The sequence below is a fragment of the Sinohyriopsis cumingii genome, chromosome 9 (assembly GCF_028554795.1).
Source record: "Sinohyriopsis cumingii isolate HCF-2022 chromosome 9, ASM2855479v2, whole genome shotgun sequence".
Taxonomy (NCBI): Eukaryota; Metazoa; Mollusca; class Bivalvia; order Unionida; family Unionidae; genus Sinohyriopsis; species Sinohyriopsis cumingii.
In genome coordinates, this window is record NC_142969.1 from 39,203,818 (window position 1) to 39,224,937 (window position 21,120).

General features: G+C 36.5%; 1 protein-coding gene across 6 annotated transcripts in view; it reads right to left on the reverse strand.

Moving 5' to 3' along the window:
• The window catches only part of LOC149791596 (uncharacterized), a 169,992-nt gene that overhangs the window by 24,603 nt on the left and 124,269 nt on the right, over positions 1-21,120 (reverse strand). For all 6 annotated transcript variants that reach the window (XM_089970154.1, XM_089970151.1, XM_089970152.1 and 3 more), the window contains exons 3-4: positions 6,193-6,776; positions 3,244-3,349 (exon numbers count right to left, since the gene is read on the reverse strand). In XM_089970154.1, coding sequence (XP_089826280.1) covers positions 3,244-3,349; positions 6,193-6,776 — 690 coding nt within the window. The remainder of the gene's footprint in view (positions 1-3,243; positions 3,350-6,192; positions 6,777-21,120) is intronic.

Sequence of the window (21,120 nt, forward strand, 5' to 3'; positions counted from 1 at the left end):
AATGACCCACTCTAATATTACTACATAATGACCCACTCTAATATTACTACATAATGACCTACTCTGATATTACTACATAATGACCCACTCTGATATTAGTATATAATGACCCACACTGATATTACTACATAATGACCTACTCCAATATTACTACATAATGACCCACTCTAATATTACTACATAATGACCCACTCTAATATTACTACATAATGACCTACTCTGATATTACTACATAATGACCCACACTGATATTACTACATAATGACCCACTCTAATATTACTACATAATGACCCACTCTGATATTACTACATAATGACCCACTCTGATATTACTACATAATGACCCACACTGATATTACTACATAATGACCCACTCTAATATTACTACATAATGACCCACTCTAATATTACTACATAATGACCCACTCTAATATTACTACATAATGACCTACTCTGATATTACTACATAATGACCCACTCTGATATTACTACATAATGACCCACACTGATATTACTACATAATGACCCACTCTAATATTACTACATAATGACCCACTCTAATATTACTACATAATGACCCACTCTAATATTACTACATAATGACCTACTCTGATATTACTACATAATGACCCACACTGATATTACTACATAATGACCCACTCTAATATTACTACATAATGACCCACTCTGATATTACTACATAATGACCCACTCTGATATTACTACATAATGACCCACTCTGATATTACTACATAATGACCCACTCTGATATTACTACATAATGACCCACTCTGATATTACTACATAAAACTGATGACTCTTGGCTAATGAAGATGGAGCTATGTATTCTGTCACAATGAAAAGGCTAATGAAATAAAGCTTGGAGCTACCTAAAAATGAATGTTGTTGTTGTTGTTGTTGTTGTGGGGTTTAACGCCATTTTTCAGCACAAGATAGGCTATACATGGTGGCTAGTATTAGTGGTGGAGGAAGAACCCAGGAAACCCACAGAAAGAACCACTGACCCATGAGAAGCTACTGGCAAGCTTTCTCACATACCCACATAGGCCGAACCTGAGACTCGAACCCATGCAGACAGGTGAAATGGCAGTGATCCGTAACGGTGAGCGCTTTAGACCACTCAGCCACTTCGGGCCCTAAAAGTGAATGTTTTGTTGATGAAATTTGTTGAGATGATCATAGAAATGATGTAAACTGGAATTATAAAGGATTAAATGATCATGGTTGGGTATTTATCAATGTGTAAATTGTTACCCAATCACTCATATAATTAATAACAAGTCCTTCCGACCTTATTTACTACTCGAGTGATAAGGTAACATTTTCACATTAGACCTGCCAACCCTAACAAGATTGTCTTCGTAAGGCAGTTGATTTTATTTCCTAAACTTTGACCAGTTTTCAGTAAGGTGTAACAAAATATCATGTACTGCTATTGTCAAGTTGGAAAACATGTATTTAAAAAGTTTGGTATTCCAAACTGATGCATCGAAGGAAAACATTATGTTCATCTGAAATGTTTGAACACATACACCTTATTTACCTCGGGTAGAGTTGCACAAACTTCAGTTCCAAACCCAATCAGCTCAATGGCTTGTTGTTATCTCTCAACCTGATGTAATTCTTGGAATCTTTGTCTTCATTTCACTTGATGATGACAATTGTATCTCCCACCATGTGACATACTCAAAATCAAATCGACACATGATGTCCAATACATGCAATTGTTTCCCTTCCTACTTTTATTCAGAACAATCTGAATATTTCTCTTTAGACTACCCCCATAATGTGTTTCATATTGCACTAGTTCTAAAATTAGGCTCAGTAGGAAGGTTTTTTTTCAACATTATACATATTATAACGATTAGTATATATATTGTACTAAGCACTTCAAGTACTGGGCTAAACCAGCTCAATTAGCACAAATCAATTTTGGGAAAAAAATTTCAACCCTGTGGGTAATAAAGTCATAGGGTCAGCAATGAAAGACAGGGAAGGTCAGCTGACTACAAACACATTTTTTGGCAGAGGCTTTATTCTTCTGTATTTCTTATTAAAATATTCTTAAGAGGCTTATTTTTACCTTTCCTCTTTAACAAGTATCAGTAGCTGGACGTAATTTTAAAAAAAATTCTATAATCAACAGTTTGATCATGCAGGTGCTTAGCACGGAAAAGTATGTGCAGTTTAAAGCAGCTGTAGCACTTCTGTAAACTTAGTCTGGTTCTCTGATTGATTCCACTAAAGCTAATATGAAACCAGGATCTCAATCAAACATGGACGAGCCAATTATCCAGATTTTACCACAACAATTATATTTCCATAATTTTTCCTATTATTCCACAAGTTTGTAATGTAAGAGTTATTTTCGCGAAAAAGTAACAGCAGAATTGTAAAGGTTGGTAGGTCTGTAAATATCCAAAAATGATCATTTAATCCTATACTAAATAATTAGCATGGATTTTTAGTCTACTCCTGAATCTAATTAATCACCGAGTTATTGTATTGTGCTGCTGTACAATACAACCTCAATGCAAATAGTGTAGACACAGATCTGCTATCATTTAAAGTGCCTGCAGATCTGGATGTCTGCTTCTGGCTTATCTTGTAATCTCCAGTTAAATGAATGGTCTGATTGCTCACATCTCACCTCTGTCCATGTGTGGGTTCAAATCTTGCTCAGCCAATGTGGATATGTGAAAAAATTGCCAGTAGCTTCCTGTTGGTCGGTAGTTCTTCCTGCCACCATGTGTCACTTATTATGTGCTGAAAAATGGCATTAAACATGCAAAACCAAACTTAACTTGTTACCTCAAGCAATCTGATGTTGCTGTTGTTGTTGTAAGGTTTATCTCCATTTTTCAGCACAAGCAATACATGGTGGCTAGTATAAATGGTGGAGGAAGAATCTTGGAAAACCCCGGGAAGAACCACCGACCCACGAGAAGCTACTGGCAAGCTTTCTCATGTACCCACATTGGCCGAGCCCAAGACTTGAACCCACGCAGACAGGTGAGATGGCAGTGATCTGTACCAGGTAGCAACTTTAGACCATTCGGCCACTCGGGGCCCCTCAAGCAATCTGAGGTTACAGACCCTGATCTGCATGCATACTATGTGATTGGAAATCTAAATCTATGCTGTTTGCAAATAGGTGCAGGCTTATATGACTGCATATAGTAATCATCTGTAAATCTGAGAAGAAATATATATTAAACTTACCTTCCTCAGGAAGGGAATCACTGACTAACTCCAAGTCACATCTTGAACACAATGACAATAACCTAGCTTCCTCCACTTCTGTAACACTAAGATAGTAGTGGCCATCCTGAAAGACAAAACGCATTATACATATACATGTGTGCAAGTTGAGTCCATCTGCAATGAAAAAAAAACATGCCCTGATCTGCCATCGAACAATGTACCAGCAGATCAGGGTCCCTTGCTTGTTGTACAGAGACCTAACAAACTGCCAGTGCATTATGCAATAACAGCTCTTGGTCTATGCGGCTGGATTGGACTTGTTCATGGGTAACACGTTTATTACAATACATGACATGTTCTCAAGATCCATAAAGCTAAATACAGGGATTTATTTAAGAACTGTACAAATTTACACTTGACCTATGAGCCACAGTGGTTCAGTGGTTAGCATGCTGAGCTCATGACTGAAAGGGTTTGGGTTTAAGTTCCATCATCAGACCAGCCTGGGTCAGCTACCGTGGTGCAGACCTGCCAACCCTAAAAAGACCTCAGTAAGGCAGTCGATTTTTGTCTGTAAGTAGGACTAGCTCTCAGTAAGGTGTAACAAAACATCATGTACTGCTAATGTCATGCTGAAAAATGTATTTAAAAGTCAGACTCATTGACTGACGCAGTGACAGTAAACACTGTGTTCAACAAAATAAGGTTCTAATGTTTGCTTGACCCTTAATTACCTCCAGCAGTTTCCAACCCTACATAGCTCAATGGCTTTTTGCTATGTCTCAAGCTGATGTAATCGTAAACAAATGTATTTCACTTGGCAATTATCTTTCCCACAAAGTGTCATACACAAATCAACACATGATGTCCACTAAATGTAACTGTCACTCTTCCTGCTGTTTTCCCAATGATCTAAATATTCCCTTTTATTTTTCGGTACTGTACAAACGTTTTAATAAGTGTATTGTCCCTTTCATCCTGACCTGTCGCCTGTTAAACACCATTAAAACAAAAAAGCAACAGCTTGAACATTCAGACATATTGCGTCACGAAATAAGTGCAGTTTAAAGTATCTGAGGTACATCTGTTGTTAGTATGGTTCCCTGTTGTTAGTATGGTTCCCTGACCAACTCCAAGGAATCTATGAAAACCGGATCTGAATCAAACAAGGAAAAGCCAGTATCTGGATTGAAGACAAACCTTTTTCCTGCAATTCTTACTCTTATTCTGTATGTCCCTATTTTAAGGGCCATTTCCATAAGACTAGGGCAAAATTGCAAAGGTTGGCAGGTCTGCATTGTGTGTCCTTTGGCAAGGCACTTGACTCCAAGTGTCACAGCACTAAATAATCTATATGTGTTGCTGTGTCATTAAACACCAAACCAAACCAAAAATCCACTTGAATCTGGTATACTATAATTGGCAATGGTCATAATGTTTGAAGCAGGCAAAACTGCCATGTGCCAATGCTTTAAAATAATGTCAAATGACATGCAACATACTAACTCTACTATTGCCTTTTCTGTAAAGAACTATCCTACAAGAGTGTGGCTTGGTGAAGAATAGTGCCACTGTCTTTGACTAAGCCATTACACAACACCAAGAAACAGTTCCCTTGGGAAATGGTAATAATACAGTAGTAATGGCCCCTCAAGACCGTAAATATTTTACTGTCCAATATCTAATGTAAGCTTATAATGAATCCCACTACACCATATAAATTTAAATCTATCACTGCATTGTAATATTTTTCATCTGATTTTATTTCTTGCCCAGTACATTTGCAAACAATCATACCAATATATTTTATTTGTCTAATATAAATGGTTTTTACTTATTGTATTATCAAGGTTTATGCACACACAAAAACGAGGTACGAAAAGTTGGATTTTTATTTAAAAAAGGACATTGCCACTAGTGTCAGAGTGGTGGCTACCATATTTCATTTTGCTAGTCCAGGTAAGACGAAAAAAATTTAAAAATATAGAAACTGCCGTAATAGTCTGAAAATCTAATCATGGCATCTATATATACATACCAATACATGTATACTAGCAAAATAATGGCATCTATATATATGCCAACAAAAACATGTATGCAAGCCAAATTTCATTTGGCTATATTGACTGACTTCTGTGTGATCCTGAAAACAAGCTTCTCAGGACAAATGGACAGACAAAGCAATAAATCAAGATGTAACCAAGCAGTTGGTGCATAAAAATGGTTTTGGTGGATACAGACTCTGTGTGTGTGTGTGTGTGTGTGTGTGTATGTATGTATGTATGTATGTATGTTACAATTTATTTCAAAACTTAAATGCACAGAAGAAGCATTCACTGTATAAACTTGCTGACAAGTCCAGTTGCAAACTGCACAGACCCAGATATGCCATCACATAATGTGCTGGCAGATTTGGATCTCTGTAGTTTGTTACAAGTGATCAGTAGAACAAACCACATAAATCCTGATCTGCAGGCACATTATGCAATGGCAGAACAGGGTCTATGTTGTTAATAACTGGATTCTTAAGCAAGTATATATTGTGTACACTTGCACTTGATACATCATTAGGTTATGATAGCAATCTCTTTTTTTTTTAATTGCTGGCAATTTGGTAGAATATTGTAAATTAAAGTAACTGCAAAATGCCATAACAAATCCATTAACCAACCATCTAACATACACAATGTCTCCCTACCCCCATAATGTAACTTCTGTCACATGTATCAAGCTATAATTTAAAAAAAAAACATATACCTTTCAGCCACAGTTCCTGCATATGCTTACAGGTTCAATGGCTACCCAACCAATGATAATAAATTTCCTCTTAGTTCTTTAAATCAAGATTATGGTTTATATAAATTTTAATAACTTGTAGAATTAACAGATGTTTTACTTTATACTTGAATAAATCTAAACATATATATCAACAGATCAATGAATGGTGTAAAAAAAAAAACAATATACCTTTCTGTTATCCCCTGTTGGATATGATTCGACATGTCCATTTTCAAATGCGTTTTCATGTGTCCCAGTCTGTCCATTCACCAACTGTTGATCGCTCATAGATCCATTTCGAGCTGAATAGGTAGGTGATTTTAAGACTGGTGCATAGCATGGCACCTTTCCAATCGGCATATCGGGCGAGAAAGGTGAAGTCAGATCTGACCTGCTAGAACGAAGAGACAATGTGCTAGAATATGGCGATCTTTTCTCGATTCCTTTATAAGCACTATATTTGCTATATTGGCCGTATCCACTAAGAGCAGAACTTATGCGCAAATATGATGGAGTCCGCGGTGAATCATCTATTGGAAAATCTGCTGAATCAGCAAGTTTAGGGAGAGGGGTATATTTTATGTCCCCATTATAGCTGCTGTTGCCTCCCGAAGAAGGTGATGTTAGCTGGTATTCTGCAGTGTTGACAAATGTGGTAGGCGTGCTGGTGATGAGTGGACTTAATGATTGTGGAGAAACTGCATCTCTTGAACTCTGGCTCAGTACAACCTTCTTTGATTCTGTGGACTGGGTCAGCAATGATGGATCACTTCCTACAAAAATGAATGAAAAGTCATCAAATACTACGTCATGAATATGCAGATGAAATACAACTCTAGTTCTAGTTCTAAACTATTTTTGTGTTCCTCTTTGACAAAGGGTCATGGGTGGTTGAATGGTCTCAGGCATTTGCCTTCAACAGATCATTCACATCTCAACTCTGTCTGTGTGGATTCAAGTCTTGGATGTTCAATATAGGTAGGTATGTAAGAAAGCTTACCAGCAGCTTCCAATAGGTCAATGGTTCTCCCCAGGATCTTTCTCTGCCAAAGATACTGGTTGTCACATGCTGAAAAATATGGCTTTAAAAACACAAGACCAAGCTCCTGTTGACAAAAAAATTTCAAAACAAGATACTCTCAAGGAAAGGTTTTTCAAAATGAAAAATGGTAGTTTGCCGAGTTTCTTCAAAGCAGATTTAAGTCTGCTTGCAATCGACCACTTTGGTGGCCTAGTGGTTAGACCATCTGCCCTTGGATGTGGGAGGTCATGCATTTGAACTCCAGCTGAGTCATACCAAAGACTTATAAAAATGGTACTAACAACTGCCTCCCTAGGCACTCAGCATTAAGAGATTAGTGTTATGGCTGGTCGGCCTGGTGTCAGGATAATGTTACTGAGTGGGACATGATGCCACTTGTCTGTGGCATGATGCCACAGTGCTAGGAATCACTGTAAACTCAAACACTGCAGACGTTGTAGCGATTTAACTGAAACATTGTTAAAGTTACATTAAATATCCAAATCACACACACACACACACACATACATATACATGCTGCTTGCAATTAGCACTACTTGCAAATATTTAATTCACTATCGAAGAAAACCTGTACTCAGAATGTTCATCTTCTGGCCAGAATAAATTTGACAATAACACTGATCCATTACTTTATTCCTACACTTCCTACAGAACTTACCATATATACTAGCGTATAGGTCAAATGAGATCCAAGTACAAACTGCACAGACCCAGATCAGCCATCTCACAAGGCACTGGAAGATCTGGGTGTATGCAGTTTGTTAGGTATAATTATTAGAACAAACAACACAGGCCCTAGTCTGCCTGTACATTATGGTATGGCAGATCAGGGTCTATGTTCTTTACAGTAGGATTAGACTTGAAAGTGAATATTATAGTAATATGGCAATTCTGTGATTTTATATCTAAAAGAACAAGACTGTAAACATGAATTCATAACAAAATCACATTGCTCAAGATACATATTGTGTATAGTTGATTGTCCTCTGACGAAGGTTCCCATTAATATATCTTTATCCTCCATTGATTAATGTATTCAAAAAGTGACCAACCTGTCAAATGATCCCAATACACACAGAATTAAATGGAAAACGACCTGATAATATGCAAATTTATCCATAGGAAGAATCCCAACTTGCTTAACCAGTGGATCCAGTATTATTAAAAACAAGATTCAATCTTTGAAAGGTAGCCATAGTAGCTCAGATGGAGGAACATCAGACTTGTAATGTAAGGGTCATGAGTTCAATCCAAGCTAGGCCAGCCTCGTATGGCTGCCTTGGTGAATCCTTGGGAAAGGCTCTTTTTAGCTCTTCCCATTTCCTCTACATGTTATAACCAGCAATTTGTAAAATGTACATGACATAGTCAATAAGGTGTAAAAAGCACACAATAGCTAGTTAATGAGGTGTAAAAAGTGCATGATAGTCAATGATATGTAAAAAGTGCATGATATAGTCAATAAGGTGCAAACAGTGCATGATAGACAGTGATGTATAAAAAGTACATAATATAACCAATAATGTGTAAAAAAGTTTATGATATAGTCAATGTGTAAAAAAAGTGCATGATAGTCAATGAAGTGTTGTTGTTGTTGTTGTTGTAGGGTTTAACGCCATTTTTCAGCACACGATTGGCTATACATGGCGGCCAGTATTAATGGTGGAGGAAGAACCCAGGAAAACCCCGGAAAGTACCACCGACCCACGAGAAGCTACTGGCAAGCTTTCTCACATATCCACATTAGTCGAATCCGAGACTCGAACCCACGCAGACAGAGGTGAGATGGCAGTGATCCGTAACGAAGAGCGCTTTAGACCACTCGGCCACTCGGGGCCCCTCAATGAAGTGTAAAAAGTGCATGATACAGTCAATGATGTGTAAAAAGTGTATCATATAAACTATAATGTGCAAAAAGTGCATGATATAGTCAATAAGGAGTAAACAGTGAATGATAGACAATGATGTATCAAAAGTACATAATATAACCAATAATGTGCAAAAAGTGTATGATATAGTCAATAATGTGCAAAAAATGCATTATATAGTCAATGTGTAAAAAGTGCATTATATAGTCAATGCATTGTAAAAAGTGCATTATATAGTCAATGCATTGTAAAAAGTGTAAAATAATCAATAATGTGTAAAAAGTGCATGATAGTCAATGATGTGTAAAAAGTGCATGATAGTCAATGATGTGTAAAAAGTGTAAAATATAGTTAATGATGTGTAAAATGTGAATGATAAAGTCAATAATGTGCAAAAAGTGCATGATAGTCAATGATGTGTAAAAAGTGCATGATAGTCAATAATGTGTAAAAAGTACATTATAGAGTCAATGTGCAAAAAGTGCATGATAGTCAATGTGTAAAAAGTGCATTATATAGTCAATGATGTGTAAAAAGTGCATTATATAGTCAATGATGTGTAAAAAGTGTAAAATAGTCAATAATGTGCAAAAAGTGCATGATAGTCAATAATGTGCAAAAAGTGCATGAGTCAATGATGTGTAAAAAGTGTAAAATATAGTCAATGATGTGTAAAATGTGCATGATAGTCAATGATGTATAAAAAGTGCATTATATAGTCAATGATGTGTAAAAAGTGCATTATATAACCAATAATGTGTAAAAAGTGCATGATAGTCAATAATGTGCAAAAAGTGCATGAGTCAATGATGTGTAAAAAGTGTAAAATATAGTCAATGATGTGTAAAATGTGCATTATATAGTCAATGATGTGTAAAAAGTGCATTATATAGTCAATGATGTGTAAAAAGTGCATTATACAGTCAATGATGTGTAAATAGTGTAAAATAGTCAATAATGTGTAAAAAGTGCATGATAGTCAATAATGTGCAAAAAGTGCATGAGTCAATGATGTGTAAAAAGTGTAAAATATAGTCAATGATGTGTAAAATGTGCATGATAGTTAATGATGTGTAAAAAGTGCATTATATAGTCAATGATGTGTAAAAAGTGTAAAATAGTCAATAATGTGTAAAAAGTGCATGATAGTCAATAATGTGCAAAAAGCGCATGATAGTCAATAATGTGTAAAAAATGCATGATAGTCAATGATGTGTAAAAAGTGTGTGACAGACAATGACATATAAAACATGCATAATATAACCAACTGTGTAAAAAGTGTTCTTAAAACTAACAACACAATAACCACATTCATGCCATGATCTTCAAATATTTACAGAATGACTAAAGCATCAGCATCCAAAAACAGCACCTTAAAGATCAAAATCAATACAGTATTGAATTACACTAACTGAACACCACATAAACTAACAACTACATGTTTTCTTGTCAATTCAGTATTCCACAAGCTAGGGCACATTAAACAAATTATGATTGCAGGTACTTTTCAGTTTGAGATACAATGGTCCCTTTCACAGAGGACAGCAGTCTACCAGGTTGCTGACCTGGCATGACCTTGTATACCAAGCAAAAACAAACCATTTGTCACCACATACAGGAACCCAGTAGGTACTTGTTCATTAACCATGCCATGTTACAAGTGCTTAATGAGAAATAAAACATGAATGTAGTGCTTGCATTTCCTTGTACACTACAATGTCATGTAGTCTGATAAAGTAACTCATCTAACTGCCTGATGGAAATTACAAACAAAACAAAATGCCTCTGAACCTTCCTTACTTGTTCATTTCTACTCATCCAACCACCTCGCTTTAGCCTCCATCCTCCACAATGCCAACACCACCCATGTGGCAAACAAACAACATAGACCCCAATCTTCCACTAAATGGGTCCATGTTGTTTGTTCTACTCATTACTCCTACCAAACTGACCACACTCAAATCTGTTGCTCATTCTGTTCAGTTCGCTGTTGGATTCAACTTGTAGGCATGTATATACAGTTTTTTTCAGTAACCTCTAAAAAAAGTGTACCATCTTGTATGAGGAAGAGTTATCAGCAGAAAATATATGTTCCAAATTATGAAAGCTGTAGTCTGGTGAATCACGAGGTCAAAAGAACAACTAGTATTTATCAGACTGAAGATTTTGGTTTTAATTAGACAAAAAGCACAAGCTTCATGACCTGTTCCAGGATTAAATCTTCCCATCTTACTCCAGGATTAAGACTATGCACAAAATCAAAGAATATATAATAATTACCTTCACATAACTTCATTGTCTTAATCAGGCCTGCACAAATCTTTAAGGTATGAACACAAAGAAAAAGACTTGTACTGGTACTACCAAAAAAACCCCAGTATATATCTGATGAAACCAACAAGGGATGGCTTCTCCTGGGAAACCTTTCCAACTGATAAAAACATACAAAGGACAGGAATCTTTTAAAAGCAAACTAAAATGTATAGACTGTAATAATTAGTAGCAGTATCCAATCAGCAGGCAGCAATTCTCTGAGAAAATGTCCAGTCAGATCATACTATCACAATCCTATCTTACTCCATAGAAGTTCACATACCTTCAGGCAATGTTTAAAAAATATTCACTAAAAAACTCATTTCCTGGTGTATATATAAACAGGAAATTGACAAACTGATAAGATGACCTAGCAAATGTAATGATACTCATAAATAAGCAATCATTCAATTTTGGGATGGACCTAGGATTTCATTTTGAATCAGATTTTGTTCTCTCTTTCACCTCAAAATATTTATTTTTGTCAACTTCCAAAAGTAATACAGAAGTTATTTTTTCCCCCAAATAACAGAGCAAGAATACTTGTTCAAGATTTTAATAAAAGGAAATGTCCCTCCCCCCATCAAATGTTGTGTCCTGAAACCGGTTTTGTTTCACTTTATCTCAACTGTCTACTAGACCCTTAAAAACCCCGTTATAAATTTTAGAGGTAAGATGACATTTAATGACAGTTTGCAAAAGTGAAATATGTGGTACTAAGACAAAAATTTCAGTTCCTTGGCAACAATTTGAGTACATGGAATTCCCTATTGTCTGTGCAGTGCCAATTTTCAAGGTTTTATAATTGCTACAAACACAAACTAAAAAAAAAGGATTAAAAAAGGCAATCCAGTGTAAAATTATGAAAAAGCTAACACAAAAAATAAATTCTAGTAAATCTGAGATAGTGCTAGTTTTAAATCCCACTAAAGCATAAAACACGAACATACAAATACATTTTCTTCCAAGAAATAAGAAAGCAAAACAATGTCCAAAACTTGGCATACAAGTGTACTGAAACATTTAACAAGAATATGAGAGAAATAACATGCTTATCCTTGCAACATTACCTACATCCTGGTATCTTCTATTTTAGAGACCTCAAAACTTAAAAGTATTCACATCCATAGCAGAAATCAGTCTGACTGGTACACAATTATAAATTCCTTTCTTATGTACTTATGCACAAAAACTGACCCTCATACAGTCCACATTTTTTGAATTGCCTGTAGTACTGCCATATTATTTATATACCTGACACTGTACTATAAAATTTCAACAAATCCATTGGCAAATTAATCAGCCTGATATATCAGTAAGGTTTGTTTCTGGCAAATGATCAGGTAATCCTGAGCTATGTAGGCCAAGTACCATACTGGAACCAGCCTAGCTAAACCCAGACCCATCACAGAACTAGTGAACCAAAATACAGAGAAATAAAAATGGTTTGTCTGCAGTTAAACTACCAAAATGAACCTGAAATATCAAATAAAGAATCTTTACAGAAGAAGTAAACAATTAACAAGGTGTTCCACATAAAGTAGACACACACCTCACACATATATTGTATTCATACTGCCTGCTTGGATTTGGATATCACAGGAGACACAGTGACTCAGTGGTTAGCATGCTGAACCTGCCATCGAAAGAGTGCAGGTTCGAATCCTACCATCCCATCAGCCCAGGCTGACTACTGTGGTGAGTCCATGGGAAAAACACTTTATTCCAATTGCCTTGGCACTAAGTGACCTACCTGCATTGCCATGCTGTAAGACACCAAACACCAAAAACACCATCTTCACATTAATAAGGAATGTGCTTCAACATATGAAAATCATTTATATGAACTATATTCTTCCTGAGATTTTTGTCCACATCTTTTACGTGACATGCTGAACAATTAGCAAAGAAGTTGTTTAATTTTTTTTTTAAAAGAATTTTACAAAAGATATCTCAATAAAGTTTGGTATTTGCCACAAATAAATACTGCAATAACAAGCAGATGATTAATTCAATAGATATACAAATTCTGCTACAGACTGTTGTATTGTTGCAGTGAATTAAAAGTAGACCTGTTTTGTATTACCAAGTTAATTACTTCCTTTGTATCAAATCAAATAAAAGGTTTGGAATAAAAGAAAAAATTAAAAGGCATGCAAATCCCATGTGCATAACACCTAGCGTGTCAGGTCAACTCATTTCAAATGATCAATTGAATACTGCAATAAATATTATTGTGCATGTGATATAATTAAACTACCGTAAATTAGCCTATTCATTCCCAAATGTGATCAAAGGTAGCAAGGCAACTAAGTGAAATGAGAACTTGTTGAAAGAAAAAGCTGTTTCACAGATCAAATTCATTATGGAGAAGGAGTTTCAGAGTTTATAGTTAACTTAAAATTTCTGAATTGGCACTCAGATCTGTCCAAAAGAGAGAAATTTCAGTATTACTAGCAATGAAATAACGACATCTGTATTTTACTAAAAACAAAAAGAAATTGAGTTGATGGTTGTTTCACAAAATAAATGTCCCTAATTTTGAAAAAAAAGATTCTAGTTCAGTTGTGAAACAACAATAAAAAGCAGTGACGTAATACACAATGTTTACATGCACATGTGAAGGTTGTAAAAACCAGCTGGAATAATGTTAATGACACCCACCACCACCCCATGTTTTTTTTATGTCCATCACTTATTTGTTAGGAGGTCCCTCGGTAGCTTGTGTAAATACAAAATATTTTGCCTCTGCAGTGGTAAAAAGCTCTGCCAGTAAGATTCAAGATCACCTAATGAATATGCATGAGTCTTGTTGCTCATTACTAAACTCCTCCTTGATTATAAACACCTATACTCGAAGCTTGATCAAAACTGAATCAGTAATATAGCCCCCAGTGTGGCAACAAGATGGCCCCAAGTGTGGTAACAAGCTCAGCCAATCAGACCTAACATCCAAAGCAGTAACAAGAAATGGATGGCTGGATGGACAAAAGATAAAGACCATACCTTAAGCTCACTTGACACATGTAAAAACCGCCACAACCCCAAACCAGTAACCAAGAACAAAACAGGCCATTTTGTTTTATATATAGTTCTTAATGTGTAAGTATCGGGATGTGTATAAATCTGCAATTTTTCTTATAAAGTTTCAGTTCCAAACTGTACAAACTGAGATCAGTTCAAAAGTTCTTTTATTTAATACAGTACACCTATCCTCAATGCTTCAACATCGGATGCTTGCAAAAGACCTCAGATGTAAATAGTGGCCACACCTTAAGTATGTGAATTAGTATTAATGTATATCATAATAACATCAGTGTGAAGTCACAACAACTCGATGATGTCATCACTAATAGCAGCATATTTGAGGATACTAAAATTTCTTTTTTATTTTCATTAAAAAGTTGCATTAAAAAATAAAAGAAGAGGTATGTCACCGGCTGTTGAAAATACATCAAATGTCATTTTCAATACCTACCGTTTGATAAAGATCTATTATTCGCTCATCCATCCAGAATTGGGGTAAATATTACTAGGAGTACCTTAATGTAATGCAAATTTTTTTGTTTACTAAACTACCTTTGGACAGGAAAGAATCGCGATTTCTCTTGTTCTGAATTTATAAATTAGATAAAAATCATTTTATCACAGGGAAGAGGTCACTTGTGTAAATATATAGTCAGTCTGTGATAACTGTTGCATTTCCTCTCGCAGATTTGTACCTTACAGCAATGAGATAAATAGATTTGCATGGCATGTTATTCAATGCCCAAACACAATGACCATCACTGGAATATTTTATTTTCACAATGGATCAACATAATTTTTTAATTGCATGTTATGTAAAAATTGGGCGCTTTACTATGGGAGTGCTTTTAAGTGTTTCTGTTTGAGCTTTTGTTGTGGCAAATAATTATAGACATACATTGTTCTGCTGTGTGTATTGGTAGCAAAGGCACTGTCTTGGCTCAAGCATTCCAGATGTTGCTGTTCTGTGTGTATTGGTAGCAAATGCATTGTCTCGGCACGACCATTCCATAAGTTCTTCTGTTGTGTGTATTTGTAGCAAGGCATTGTCTTGGCATGGACCATTCCATATGTTGCTGTTCTGTGTGTATTGGTAGCAATGGAATTGTCTTGGCACGACCATTCCATAAGTTGCTGTATTGTGTGTATTGGTAGCAAAGGCATTGTCTTGGCACGACCATTCCATAAGTTGCTCTATTGTGTGTATTGGTAGCAATGGAATTGTCTTGGCACGACCATCCCACGTGTTGCTGTATTGTGTGTATTGGTAGCAAAGGCATTGTCTTGGCACGACCATTCCATACGTTGCTCTACTGTGTGTACTGGTAGCAATGGAATTGTCTTGGCACGACCATCCCACGTGTTGCTGTATTGTGTGTATTGGTAGCAAAGGCATTGTCTTGGCACGACCATTCCATAAGTTGCTCTATTGTGTGTATTGGTAGCAATGGAATTGTCTTGGCACGACCATCCCACGTGTTGCTGTATTGTGTGTATTGGTAGCAAAGGCATTGTCTTGGCACGACCATTCCATAAGTTGCTCTATTGAGTGTATTGGTAGCAATGGAATTGTCTTGGCACGGACCATCCCACGTGTTGCTGTATTGTGTGTATTGGTAGCAAAGGCATTGTCTTGGCACGACCATTCCATAAGTTGCTCTATTGTGTGTATTGGTAGCAATGGAATTGTCTTGGCACGGACCATTCCATATGTTGTTGTATTGTGTGTATTGGTAGTGGAATTGTCTTGGCATGACCATTCCATAAGTTGCTCTATTGTGTGTATTGGTAGCAATGGAATTGTCTTGGCACGACCATTCCATAAGTTGCTCTATTGTGTGTATTAGTAGCAATGGAATTGTCTTGGCATGGACCATTCCATATGTTGCTGTTCTGTGTGTATTGGTAGCAATGGAATTGTCTTGGCACAACCATCCCACGTGTTGCTGTATTGTGTGTATTGGTAGCAAAGGCATTGTCTTGGCACGACCATTCCATACGTTGCTCTATTGTATGTACTGGTAGCAATGGAATTGTCTTGGCACGACCATTCCATAAGTTGCTCTATTGTGTGTATTAGTAGCAATGGAATTGTCTTGGCACGGACCATTCCATATGTTGCTGTTCTGTGTGTATTGGTAGCAATGGAATTGTCTTGGCACGACCATCCCACGTGTTGCTGTATTGTGTGTATTGGTAGCAAAGGCATTGTCTTGGCACGACCATTCCATACGTTGCTCTACTGTGTGTACTGGTAGCAATGGAATTGTCTTGGCACGACCATTCCATAAGTTGCTCTATTGTGTGTATTGGTAGCAATGGAATTGTCTTGGCACGACCATCCCACGTGTTGCTGTATTGTGTGTATTGGTAGCAAAGGCATTGTCTTGGCACGACCATTCCATACGTTGCTCTACTGTGTGTACTGGTAGCAATGGAATTGTCTTGGCACGACCATTCCATAAGTTGCTCTATTGTGTGTATTGGTAGCAATGGAATTGTCTTGGCACGACCATCCCACGTGTTGCTGTATTGTGTGTATTGGTAGCAAAGGCATTGTCTTGGCACGACCATTCCATAAGTTGCTCTATTGTGTGTATTGGTAGCAATGGAATTGTCTTGGCATGGACCATCCCACGTGTTGTTGTATTGTGTGTATTGGTAGCAAAGGCATTGTCTTGGCACGACCATTCCATACGTTGCTCTATTGTATGTACTGGTAGCAATGGAATTGTCTTGGCACGACCATTCCATAAGTTGCTCTATTGTGTGTATTAGTAGCAATGGAATTGTCTTGGCACGGACCATTCCATATGTTGCTGTTCTGTGTGTATTGGTAGCAATGGAATTGTCTTTGGCACAACCATTCCTTAAGTTGCTCCACTGTGTGTATTGGTAGCAAAGGCACTGTCTTGGCATGACCATTCCATAAGTTGCTCTATTGTGTGTATTGGTAGCAAGGCATTGTCTTGGCATGACCATTCCATATGTTGCTGTATTGTGTGTATTGGTAGCAAAGGCACTGTCTTGGCATGACCATTCCATATGTTGCTGTATTGTGTGTATCGGTAGCAAAGGCATTGTCTTGGCATGACCATTCCATATGTTGCTGTATTGTGTGTATTGATAGCAAATGCACTGTTTTGGCTCGACCATTCCATATGTTGCTCTACTGTGTGTATTGGTAGCAACAGGGAATCTCTGGTACAAGCTGATTTGGGCTTCATTTAACCCACAATTCTGCTGTTTTCTCTGCATGTAGTCTAAGAACTGCCAAGAAAACACAACATGAACTACACAAGCATAGTTTAAGGACTGTGCAAAAAGAATGCTGATCAATAGTATATAAAGTTGCACTTAACTGACACATGTACCGTACTTAACATAACATACATGCATAAAATACATGTATATAAATTCCATTGTATAACAAAATACTAAACAAATTCAATTCAAGCAGACTGCAGATGATATATCCATTAAAAGACATTTTCATTACAGCCTGAACTGAGAGAGACAAATATATCCTTATTATGGTAGAGAAGAAAGTCTCATTAAGCAGGTAAGAAATTATCTGTTCATTAAGCAGGAATGAAATTGACTCTTCATTAAGCAGGGAAGAAACTCAATTAACATTAAGCCAGGAAGAAACTGACCCCTCATTAAGCGAGGAAGAAACTGACTCCACATTAAGCAGGGAAGACACTGACTCCTCAATAAGTGGGGGAAGAAACTGACTCCACATTAAGCAGGGAAGAAACTGACTCCTCAGTAAGCATGGAAGAAACTGACTCCACATTAAGCAGGGAAGAAACTGACTCCTCATTAAGCAGGGAAGAAAATGACTCCTCATTAAGCAGGGAAGAAACTGACTCCACATTAAGCAGGGAAGAAATTGACTGCTCATCAAGCAGGGAAGAAACTGACTCCTCATTAAGCGGGGAAGAAATTGACTCCTTGTCAAGCAGGGAAGAAAACCGACTCCTCATTAAACAGGGAAGAAACTGACTCCTCATTAAGCAGGAAATAAATTGACTCCTCATTAAGCATGGAAGAAAGTGACTCCACATTAAGCAGGGAAGAAATTGACTCCTCGCTAAGCAGGAAGAAACTGAATCCTCACTAAGCAGGGAAGAAATTGACTCCTCATTAAGCGGGGAAGAAATTGACTCCTCGTCAAGCAGGGAAGAAAACTGACTCCTCATTAAGCATGGAAAAAACTGACTGTTCATCAAGCAGGGAAGAAACCAACTCCTCATCAAGCGGGGAAGAAACTGACTCCTCATTAGACATGGAAGAAATTGACTCCTCATCAAGCTTGGAAGAATCTGAATCCTCATTAAGCATGGAAGAAACTGACTCTTCGTCAAGTAGGGAAGAAAACCAACTCCTCATTAAGCAGGGAAGAAACTGACTCCTCATTAGACATGGAAGAAATTGACTCCTCATCAAGCAGGGAAGAAAATGAATCCTCATTAAGCATGGAAGAAATTGACTCCTCATCAAGCAGGGAAGAAATTGACTCCTCATTAAACATGGAAGAAACTGACCCCTCATTAGGTAGGGAAGAATTAACCTCTCATTAACTGATTTTAGTGTATCTGACAGCTCTGATTTCAACATCATGTTCTTGCATGCACTGCACCTGAATTCAACATCTGGTGCTGACTGTTTCTTATGAACTCCACTGTGAAGTGTGTCTATATTTATTTATAAGCCAGATCCCACTGCACCATCAAAAGGTACATTTTTCATCATCACTTTACAATCGATCAAGATATTCTGAGCTTAACAGTAACAGTCTCAATCAAATTTTTTGGCAGATATTTTTGATAGTTTTTTAAATAAAAAAATAATTACCAAAAGTGCACAACAATATTACACAGTGTTTAAAAGGCATATGAACCTAAATAGCTTCTTCAATTATGTGACCATAATTCTCTAAATTTGAAAAAAGTCACTTAGAGAGGGTGATTATAGCTAATTGCTAGATGTGCATGGTATCACTAGTATAATTGTTTACCAGTGTACTTTTTCTGGTGGTATGTGCCTAAGTACTTTTTCACTGTACTGGTTACAAACTTCAGTAACTTCCATCAGTAAGAAACTTACGGAAATTTTTAAAAAATCTTATTATGAATTGAAAGGTATTAACATCATATTTTCATTTTACATATATAAAAAAATATAAAAAATTATAATTTTTTTCTTTACTACAGATATGTGTTGTCAAATTAATTTTGAATATTACCAATTTAATTATCCTCATGATCCTTTAATCACATGTTTGACATGTGTCACTCATGACAACATAATGGCCAAATGGAAGGCTGTGAAAAATATTCTTTTCAAATTGAAATTTTTTGATAAATTTTGGATACATAACCTGAAAAAAATTCATTTACAAAACAAAATTTTAGTAAATACAAAATATTTTTTATGACATCCTGAATGATTGCTTATTATTTCCTTTTAAGAAAACACCATATTTAAGGTGACAACTATTCCACTAGCTGTGCAACTTTGTTGTTGTTGTTGTTGTAGGGTTTAATGCCATTTTTCAGCATACGATAGGCTATACATGGCGGCCAGTATTATTGGTGGAGGAAGAACCCTGGAAAACCCCAGAAAGAACCACCGACCCACAAGAAGCTACTGGCAAGCTTTCTCACATACCCACATTGGCTGAATCCGAGACTCAAACCAACGCAGAGAGGTGAGATGGCAGTGATCCGTAACAGAGAGTGCTTTAGACCACTCGGGGCCCCTGTGCAACTTTGAATCATGACCGAATTTTGCAAAGTAATTCTAAAAATATGAATATATGTCTAATATGTGTAATATAATAATAAAGATAAAAAGGACTTTTAACAAAAAAATTTATCTCTAGCAATTTGAGATGAGTACTGAGCTACAATGAATGAAGCAAAATGTTTGAATTTTAAGATGGCTGGAATAGTTCAAGAAACATTATTCTGGAGATCTTATTCAGTTTAACATCCTATGATGGATATCATCTCACTTCAACAACAGCCCTATCAATCTAACAAACCTTCTCCATCTGTATTACACATCACTTCATCTGTTCAGCAAATTATTCTATCCACATGGCTGTCTGTACAAGCCTTCAAGTACAGGCCCTACCTAAATGTGCCAGTCAGTGCACATCAAAAATATGTAACACAAGACACATGAAAATATAGCAGCCAACTTGTACTGCAAATGAATATTTCTTGTCCTATGTGTGCATTTTGATAGCAAACAGACAAAAATCAATTCTGTGGAGTAGATGAAGGCAAGTCGTTGCAGACTGGGCACATGAGCTGAAGGGCCCCTTTTAAAGATTATTCAAAGATAGCAAACAACCAGTCCAGTTGAAAGAATGGTAGAAACACTGGGAATAAATTCTTCTTCATTCATCTAGTATTTAGTAATTGCACTGTTAAAATATCTTCTGTATTTAACATGGTCATTTTGCTTTCCAGATCCAATGGAGATCTGAATTTCAATGGTTTTGCAAGTCTGTGACTACTGCTGTAGAGACGGTAAATTTTGAACTGAGGAGAAAGGCATTTCAAATTATCTAAACTGCAATGAATCATTCTTTTGATCTAATTAATATGTTAATTAATTCTGACTTTTCTTCAGAAGTATTGACATTTTTCTCAATATCATTTAAAACTTTGATGCAGAACATTAAATGAACTAACAATGTGCTTTTCTAATTTTGAAGTCAAAATGTTGGCTACAAAGTTTACTAATGTGCCCATACTCCGATACAGCAACTGTAAATAGCTGAGCCACACCAAACTGTACAATGCCATAATGATGTTTTACTGGGGGTGGGGGGATGAGGAGGAAGAGATT